The 9,788-nt window shown below is 45.1% G+C and overlaps 2 protein-coding genes across 8 annotated transcripts in view; one reads left to right on the forward strand and one right to left on the reverse strand.

Annotated features, from left to right (window-relative positions):
• PATL1 (PAT1 homolog 1, processing body mRNA decay factor) overlaps positions 1-785 on the reverse strand; it is a 32,087-nt gene extending 31,302 nt beyond the window's left edge. The window contains exon 1 of the mRNA XM_035012930.1: positions 609-785. Coding sequence (XP_034868821.1) covers positions 609-623 — 15 coding nt within the window. The 5' untranslated portion in view covers positions 624-785. The remainder of the gene's footprint in view (positions 1-608) is intronic.
• Positions 26-9,788, forward strand: part of LOC118015893 — a 19,718-nt gene continuing 9,955 nt past the window's right edge. The window contains exon 1 of one of the 7 annotated variants that reach the window (XR_004680720.1): positions 26-104. Coding sequence is in view for 1 of the 7 variants with exons in the window: in XM_035012934.1 (XP_034868825.1) it covers positions 335-547 (213 nt within the window). In the remaining 6 variants the exon portion in view is untranslated. Of the gene's footprint in view, positions 105-196; positions 548-1,024; positions 2,012-9,788 lie in introns of those variants that run through there. The other 6 variants (XM_035012934.1, XR_004680716.1, XR_004680719.1 and 3 more) reach the window with 6 other exon arrangements.

Consider the following 9,788-nt stretch of genomic DNA (forward strand, 5'->3'; position numbering starts at 1 on the left):
TCGACTATTGCTACATTCCCGGGAGGGTCACCAAACCCACGTCTCCCTCCACTCGCCCAGAACTTCCGCGGGACACGCCCCCTCCCAACTCGGAGCCCTCTTTGGTAAACACTCTCGGGCCTCAGTAAAGGGCAAGTCCAGCGCCCCCCGCCCCCCCCCCCCCACGCTGGGTGCCCGTGCGGACGGGTGTGTGTGTAACTGGAGGGGAGCTGGTTCCGGGTCCAAGGCGGGAAGCGTGTCTCTAGGCTTTCCTTGGAGACTCCCCCTCAAGAAGAGCCAGGGGGTGGGTGCAACGCTCTCCCCTGCGCGGCTCCTCCCGGGGTGGGGGTGGGGGATGGTGTGGTTACAGCACTTAACGGACGCTCCCCACCCCAAAACAGAGGCCAACTCTCCCCAGCGGCCACTGATAGGACAGTCCCGCCCCTTGGAGCCGGCTCACCGCCTTCGGATTAAAGCCGCGACCCCAGGCCCCACGCGTTCTACTCGGCCCCCGGGGTCCCGCTGCCAGCCCCTCCTTCCCCAGGGGCGCGGGACGGACGCGCGCGGGGTGAGAGAGGAAAGGGGGCGCGGGAGGGAGGGAGGAGTCACTTCCGGTCGCAAGAGCTCACCTCGTAGCGGAACATTCTTGGGGAGGGGGAGGGAGCGGGGAGGGGAGTGGGGGAGGGAGGGAAGAAGCGCTGACTCCCCGGTCCTCCAAGCGCGGGTCCTCCACCGGCTCGCGACCCCTGGCCGCCGCCGTACGCCGGAGCGTGCGTGGGAACGTGCACAGGCGCGCCTCGGGGAGGGCGGCCGCCCCGGTCGGCGCCCTGCGCGGCGGCTGCGCGGGGACAGATTTCGCGTCCCGCTTCCTAGTGTCAGCGGCGGGAAGGAGGTCCCGTGGAGAGAGACTGCGCACGCGCCGCCCGTCGGGGGCTTCCTCGCGAGCCGGACTCGCAGCTCCGCCCCCAGCTTCTTTGCGCCCGCCCCGCGCTCAGGTCCGAGTCACGAGTTTTCCGTCACCGACGGGGCGGAGAAAACCCCTGTGATTGTCACAGGATGTGGCTTTGGAGAGACCCAGGCTGAGCCCGGGCTGGGAGACATGGAGGTTCCTGGGCTGTTTTTCCAGCGACCAGCACGGTCATCGGGGGGCTCGGCTGTCCTCGCGATACACCCTGTGCGCGGAGTAGAGGGGGAAAAGCCCGGCAGGTGCAGGTCATCGAAAGGGGCTGAATTCGTCGCCACTTTGAGCGGCACGTCACCCGCTGAATCCACAGCAGGTCGGGGCTGTGATTTATGTGTCTCGAGGTGATGACGGCGCCCGGTTTTTATAAAAAGCGCAGGCTTGTTCCGGGAGGTTCGACCAGGGTGATATTTTTAGGCGCCAGGCGCTCCGGGCACGTGGCGCGGGGGAGCCAGCAAGGGCAGCGCGGCCGTGGGCAGCAAGGTCATCGAGGCCGCGGAGCGCCACCCCGGCTGGGGGACACCACCTCCCGAGCGGACCGCGCCCAGGAAAGAGTTTGTCCTGGTTATAAGCCTCCGCACCCTGGTTCCGGGAGCCTGAGGGTTCGCGACCTGTGCTGGCACCGCCCAGGCCCTTTCGGCCCGTGGCGCTCACGGCACTCTCTCTTTTCCCGTAAGGACTAAACTTCAACCGCGAAGAATGAATTCCTGTGCATTTCGCAACTCCTTTCTCCGCGTGTCTGAAAATGCAGCCTGGCCTAGGAATGGCATACAGTAAATTCCTCACGTGCTAATCAGAGTCTGAGCCTGGACACTTTGGATTTGGAAATAGAAGTTCTGGGTGGGAATCGGTGCTTTGTCACTGGCCATCAGATTTTGGGCAAGTTATCTAAACATCTCTGAGCCGTAATTTCTTTGTAAAATGGGTTTAATGGTACCTGCCTCACAGAGTAGTGGTTCAATGGCATGATGATGTTACTGTTACTAATAATGGTTGAAATCTGCCTGGCATTCTGCTATGTGCTGTATATGGATTATCTCATTAAATCCTTCCTTATGCCAACCCCGCGAGGTAGGTACTATTATTTTCTCTCTTTTGTAAGTGAGGAACCAGAGGATTAGAGATGTTAAGTAATTTGCCCCAAACAACCCAATGGCAAGTAGCAAAGCTGGCAACTGGGGCCTCTTTGAGTCCAAAAACCTAGTATCTGAAGCACTGTGACAATTTAACAAAAGCAAGTGCTTACGTGGACCAGGCCTGAACCTTAAAGAAGAGTAGCAGGCGGAGGATAAGATGATTGTTGGGTTTCAGGCATGCACTGAACATTACAAAACAGTATTAGGTAACAGCAAGTCTTAATAATGACCAAAGAATCTGTACTATATAGACCAGGGGTTGGAAACTATGACTTTTGGCTGAATCAGGCCCGTTGCCTGCCTTTTTAAGTAAAGTTTTGTTGGAATAGTCACTCTCATTTATTTATAAATTGTCTTTGGTTGCTTTAGGGCAATGAAGGCAGAGGTTAGTACTTAGAGTGGAGACCATTAAGCAAGCAAAGCCTAAAATATTTACTAACTGGCTCTTTATGGAAAATGTTTGCTAATCCTTGATACAAATCATGTTTCTCATCACTGTGTTAGAAATCAGACGTTAAAAAGAAACATCTCTAATTCATGGACTACTTAAGAAAATATAATGGCAAGCAGAAAATGTTTAGAACTGAATGATAAAACATATTAAGACTTTCAGGATACAGCTAAAGCAGTTTATAAAGGAAAATAGGAAAGTCTGAATATAAATGAAGTGGGTAAACTCGAGAAAGAAAGAAATAATACTCAGTATTTAAAGAAACAGAAGTCACAGTGTCATAGAGAGGATGAACAAAATTATCCATTTTTTCTCACCTAACAACCTGTTTGTGAGGGAGATTGAGAGTTCCTTTAAGAGAATAATGCATTTGTGTGTGTGTGTGTGTGTGTAATAGATCCTTTAATAAGATGGGGTGGGTACAAGTTCTCACAAGTGATTCTTTCGAAATAAGGTATGATGCCCCTGGAGAGTGTCCTTTTGGGTGGGTGAAAGAAAAGTCTCTCTTGCATGCCAGGTAGGTAGAAGAGGCTTTGACAGTTGAGAGAGGGCATCAGTTAGACAAAGCCACTGAGTTTTCTTTAGCACCGTCTGTCCTTTCTCCAAAAGCTGCAAATAATCCCTTGTGGTATTTATAGGCTCTATACATTCTTTTAAAAAAATTGAGGTAAAACAATCCATTTTCTTGTGAGACTCTTTTAGATGGCATTGATTTTCATTAAGTAATGTGCAACTCTAAATCAGTGGTTCTCTGCCTCATCAAGAGTGCTAATTAAAACACTGCTGGGCCTCATCCCCAAAGTTTCTTTTTTTTTTTTTCAAAGATTTTATTTATTTATTTGACAGAGAGAGACACAGCGAGAGAGGGAACACAAGCAGGGGGAGTGGGGGAGGGAGAAGCAGGCTCCCCGCAGAGCAGGGAGCCCGATGCGGGACTCGATCCCAGGACCCTGGGATCATGACCCGAGCCAAAGGCAGTCGCTCAACCAACTGAGCCACCCAGGCGCCCATCCCCAAAGTTTCTGATTCAGTAGGTCTGAAGTAGGACCTGAGAATTAATTGCATTTATAACAAATTCCAGGTGATGCTGATGCCACTGGTTCTACTTTGAGAATCATTGCTTTAAGACATTAAACGTGAATGCAAAGTGTTATAGAGAAGGAGAAAGAGTGATGGACTGCCCAGAAGGTGATTTTTCATGAAGCCAGAAAAGTTACAGTACTGTGTTCCTCCTGGAGGTTCTAAGAGAGAATCTGTTTCCTTACCTGTTCTTGGCTTCTAGAGGTTGCTTGCATTCCTTGGCTTATAGCCCCATCCTCCCATTTTCAAAGCCAGCAGCCAAGCATCTTTCAAACTCTTCCTCTCATCCTCTCCTTCTGTTACGACATTTTTCTCTCCCACCCTCCTGCTTCCCTCTTATAAAGACTGTGATAACAGTAGGGACATCTGGATAATCCAGGATAATCTCCCCATCTCAAAATCCTCAATCCCATCTGCAAAATCCCCTGTACCGTATAAAGTAACATATCAGGGGTTCTGGGGATTAGGCTATGGACATTTTAGGGGGAGGGGGCATTTTACAGTTTACCACATGTCGCTCAGTTGTTTAAGCGTCTGACTTGATTTTGGCTCAGATCATGATCTCAGGATCTTTTTTTTTAAGATTTTTATGTATTTATTTGACAGGCACAATGAGAGAGGGAACACAAGCAGGGGGAGAGGGAGAAGCAGGCTTCCCGCTGAGCAGGGAGCCCGACACAGGGCTCGATCCCAGGACCTTGCGATCATGACCTGAGCTGAAGGCAGTTGCTTAACTACTGAGCCACCCAGGCGCCCCATGATCTCAGGATCTTGAAATCAAGCTCTGCTTCGGGCTCTGCGGTCAACGGGGAGTCTGCTTGAGATTCTCTCTCTTTCCTCCCTTTGTTCCTCCCGCCCCCCATGCTCCTGCACTCTCTCTCTCAAATAAAAAAATCTTTAAAAAAATAAAATGATTTTTGGTAGTATAATGAGAAAATGTTTTAAAATTTAACTATTTCATATACTACTTAAAGGTGAAAAATAGAAGGTTTCACTAGGTGAAATCATGACGGATCATTAAAAGGAGAGTCAAGAATGAGTGAGAAGGAGCCGCCCACCCTCCTGCTATGGATCCCAGGGGGGCAACTTAGTGCTGACCAGGCCTTGACACTAATGCATCGGGGGACATCTGTCTTGTATTAGTAGTAGTACTGATTGGCTGCCATGTAGAGGTGGGGAAATAGGGTCGTTTTCCGGGGTAGATCATGGCATTGGAAAATAAAAGCAGAAAGCCAGCTTCTTCATACATTTTTCTGTTACTGAACTGTGGTAAGAGTTGGGGTGAGCTTATAGTTGCTTCCATTATTTCCTTTGGCTTTTTTGAGCATTGCAGGGCAGGGATGGGGGCACAGGGAACGATTCCCCTTGTCATTTATCTACACATCCCAGGAAAGGATGAGGATTCCCTCCTTCCTGGGCCCTTCTCAGAATAAGTGATGGAAGGCAGAAACTATATATTTTGCATTCAGCATTTTATTCTTATCACATCATTTACTTCAGCACTGAATAGTAATTGTTTGAACATTTTTGAGTTCTTTCAATCATAAACCAATATGTAGAGAAGAATTGGCAAAATAAAAAATGGATTCTACCTCCTGGTTCATAGGAGAGGTCTTCACATGCTATACCTTGAAGGCCCAGGTCTTCAAGTACCTTTAAGTATCTCTTTGCCTTGGTTTCTCACAGTTCCCATAGAATCACGAGAACAGGGTCGGGTGGCAGCATACCATTCAGAATATATCATTGCCCATTTACTGGCAACAGCTGGGGCTAAGGAAATGGGGGCAGGGTAGAAGAGGACTAAGAAGGGTAGGGAGTAAGGGAGGAAATCCTATGAAAGCTTAAAAAGCCTAATTCCCCATCCAACACCTTGGTGTTCCCTGTGCCTCGGGCTCACTGGTAGTCAGTTTTGAGCATTAGCTGGACTTCTGTATTTCCCCCTGTCTAAGTGAGAGAAGGTAGGTAAGCTTCTAGTTTCTGGCCCTTTCTTGAGACAGTTGGGGAAAGAGATCCAGGCTGTTCCCTGAGACTGATACACTGGAGGGAACTTGGCTGTATCTCTTTGGGCAAACCTTGCAAGAGAAAGAGGTTCGCTCAAAAACGTATGAAAATTAGTCAAATTCCATGAACACCATTCTCCAAAAGCTACCTTCTTGAGGCATTCTATTAACAGAAACCTGATGTAAAATACAATGATTCAGGCACACTTGCTTCCCTCACCTAGTAGCTAACACTTAGGGCAATTTTGATTGAAGAGATGCTTGCATTCTGGTATTCTTTTTTTTTTTTTTTCCTATTGGTGAGATAGGATATTTATACTGTAAAACACATGACATTTTGGACTTTGATGGTTAACTTGGGATGTTGTAGTTATTCGATATGCATAACAGACCATCCAAATTTAGTGGTTAAAACAATAACGATTTATTTCGCTAATGAATCTGCAGTTTGGCCAGGACACAATTGGAACAGCTCATCTCTGCTCCAGGTGGCATCATGTGGTACTGTAGCTTGAAGCTGGGACTGACTCCGTGGTGGTTGCTAGAACCATCTGAAGTTTTACTGCCTGGCAGTTGGTGCTGTCAGCTGAGACCTCGGTGGGGTTTTCAGCACTTACATATGGACTTTCTGTGTGGTTTCTTACTTTTTTCACAGCATGGTGGCTGGGTTCTAAGAACAAGTGTCCCATAAGGGCCAGTTGGAAGCATATCCCCTGTCAGGACCTAGTCTCGAAAGTGACATAGTGTCACTTCTGCTGTAGTGATAAGCCCACCTAGATTCAAGGGCAAGAAAGATGGACCCCAACTCTGGACGGAAAGAGTGTCAGCATCACAGTGGGAGGAGAGCATGTGGGAAGGGATATGTCATTGTGGTCATTTTGGAAAATTGGAGCTAAGAAGTAGGAGACAAGGCTTTTTAGATAAGAGAGGCCAGGAGACCTCTTGAAACAAAAGTCAAATCAAGGTAAGTATTTTTCTTCCCTTAAAAAGTCATCATCACCACCACCACTACCTGGGTTTATATGATGGTGTGTGAAGATGGGACAAAATTAAAGGACACCTGGGAAATTTTTGCAGTTTTGGAGCTTATAAAATCTTTGGTAAGGACATTCCCTGATTTCCATGGTGGAATGTAGGCCATGTGCGTGCAAAATCCCCATAAAATGCAGCTTGTCAGTCATTGCTGTGTTCATTCCAATAACGGGGGCTATGTTATCTATTGCTGCACAAAAAATTACTCCAAAACATAGCCGCTGAAAACTAAAATCACTTACTATCTTACAAGGCTTTGGAGGGTCGGGATTCCAGGAGGAGCAGCTTAGCAGGGTGGTTCTGGCTTGTAGTGTTTCAGGAAGTGCAGTCAACGTCAGCTAGGGCGCCCGTCATCTGAAGGTGGGTCCGTGCACTCATATGGCTGTTGGCAAGAGGCCTCAGTTTCTCCCCACATGGACCTCTCCTTGGAGTTTCTTGGCTGTCCTCAGAACATGGCAATTTCTCCCAGAGTAGTCAGGGAGAGGCTGTAGCCACAGTAGCTTCTATGACCCGGTCTGAGAGGTCCTAGGGATCACTTCTGCCACATTCTATTTGCTAGAAATAAGTTAACTAAGTATAGCCCACACTCAAAGGGGAGGGGGATTAGGCTCGACCTTGTAGAGGGAGGAATAGCGAAGGATTTTTGGAAACCACAACCTGTCTGAAGGCAAACTCCAAACCTTTTAACTGTGGCAAATTTCTGGAAAGATAGATTCTAATATGATACGATCATAAAATATCAGTGGTACAAGTAAGGTGGTGTTGGTGCAGGAATATACGGACTGACTTATGGACCAGAGTAAGCACCCAAGAAATAGAACTTGACAGAAATGTGTGTTTACTATGTGAAAAAGATGGTATCTCAATTCAATGGATAAAGGAAACATGATTTGAAAAATATACTGAAGCATTTGGTTATTTATTTTGAGGTAAAAGTTAAAGCCTTATAGCACAGCATACAACACAATAAATTCCAGAATGATAAAAAAGTTCCATGTAAAATTTTAAACATAAAGCAGCAAGAAGAAAATATGGATGAATATTTGTATGATTTCAGGATAAATTTTCAGAGTTTATTTACTATAAAAATGGAAAAATCACAAAGCAAAAATCTGAATACTGAATTCTATAATAACCTATATAGTATATATAAATAGTATATATAACATGTAATATATGTATAAAATAAACTTTCAAAATATCTTCAACACATAAAGTATTGAATAAAGTACAAAGACTTAAAAATAGATCTTAAAATTCTTTAAGCATCTAAGAAAAACCCACAAAAAAAAATTTTTTTAATTTTATGTTAATCACCATACATTACATCATTAGTTTTTGATGTAGTGTTCCATGATTCATTGTTTGCGTATAACACCCAGGGCTCCATTCAATACATGCCCTCTTTAATACCCATCACCAGGCTAACCCAAACTTCCACTCCCTCCCCTCTAGAACCTTCAGTTTGTTTCTCAGAGTCCATAGTCTCATGGTTCGTCTCCCCCTCCGATTTCCGCCCCCTTCATTTTTCCCTTCCTACTATCTTTTTTTTTTTTTAAACATATAATGTATTAACGTACCCTATCACCCAGCAATTGCACTACTGGGTATTTACCCCAAAGATACAAATGTAAGGATCTGAAGGGGTATGTGTACCCCAATGTTTATAGCAGCAATGTCTACAGTAGCCAAACTCTGGAAAGAGCCAAGATGTCCATCGACAAAAAATTTTTTAAGATTTTATTTATTTATTTGGGACAGAGCACAAGCAGGGAGAAGGATCAGAGGGAGAGGGGGAAGCAGGCTCCCCGCTGAGCAGGGAGCCCGATGCTGGGCTCCATCCCAGGACCCTGGGATCATGACCTGAGCTGAAGGCAGACACTTAACTGACTGAGCCACCCAGGCGCCCCAACCCACAAAGTTTTTAAATAGCTATAAAATATATAAAAAGGTCAATTTATTTAAATGTAAACAAGATTAACAGTTGCCATTGTAAAACCACCAAATTGACAAATAAGGAAAAACTAAAGAAAGAAAAAGAAAAGGAAGGAAGAAAGAAGGAAGAAGGGAGAGAGTGAGGGAGGGAAGAATGGAAGGAAGGAGGAAAGGAAGGAAGCCAGCCCAGGGTTGACCGTGAAATTATAAGGCAAATACTTTTGTAAATAGTTTTTGGGAGTATAAATTTATAGTCTTCAGGAATGCAATTTGGCAATGTGTGTAAAATAGGGGTTTCAAATATTTTAACCCTAGGGAAGTAATTAGAGTTAACACACAATGAATCATATTTAAAGATGTTTATCACAGTGATACTTGTAATAATGAAAGACTGGTAACCATTTAAACGCCAATAAGGATAAACGGAAATGTTATGACAATCATATCTTAGAAGGCTACTTCAGCAAGGCAGATGTTTATATTACAAGTTAGAGAATGAAGCAGGATACCAAAGTTCAAAATATAATACTCATAATGTATAAAGTACCCAAATATTATCTGAGGTTTATTTTAATTGGTGGGGTTAGAAATGATTTTTAACTTTTTTCTGCCTACTTTTATATGTTTCCCAATTTTTCTAAAATCAATGTGTATTATATTTAAAAATGGAAAAATGTTACTTTATGTTTTTTAAAGATTTTATTTATTTCAGAGAGAGAAAGAGAACATGAGGGGAGAGGGTCAGAGGGAGAAGCAGACTCCCCGCTGAGCAGGGAGCCCAGTGTGGGACTCAATCCTGAGACTCCAAGATCATGAGCAGAGCTGAAGGCAGACAGTTAACCAACTGAGCCACCCAGACGCCCAGGAAATGTTATTTTAAAAGTAGAACCATAATAAGACAGATTGGCAGGAACAGAGAAAAGAAGTTCTTGTACCAGTTCTGCCAAATAACCATTAGTCCCTTGACCCCTTCTTGAAATTTCCCATTCTGAATGGGGTGAAGATACTGTTTATAATTTTGAAACATCACAAATGACACTTTTGAAATGACAACATGTTCCAGATATTTATTACATTCCAGATATTATTTTTATAACTTTTCAACACTAATGGGTGTCACAGTAAACATTTCCCAAGACTCAGTCAATAGAAGGGAGAAAAATAAGGCTTTATGAGTGGAAACTCATAAGGAATTATTAGTGCTCTTAGAGGGA

This window comes from Mirounga leonina, unplaced genomic scaffold (assembly GCF_011800145.1).
Source record: "Mirounga leonina isolate KUSES-001 unplaced genomic scaffold, KU_Mleo_1.0 Mir_166, whole genome shotgun sequence".
Classification (NCBI taxonomy): domain Eukaryota; kingdom Metazoa; phylum Chordata; class Mammalia; order Carnivora; family Phocidae; genus Mirounga; species Mirounga leonina.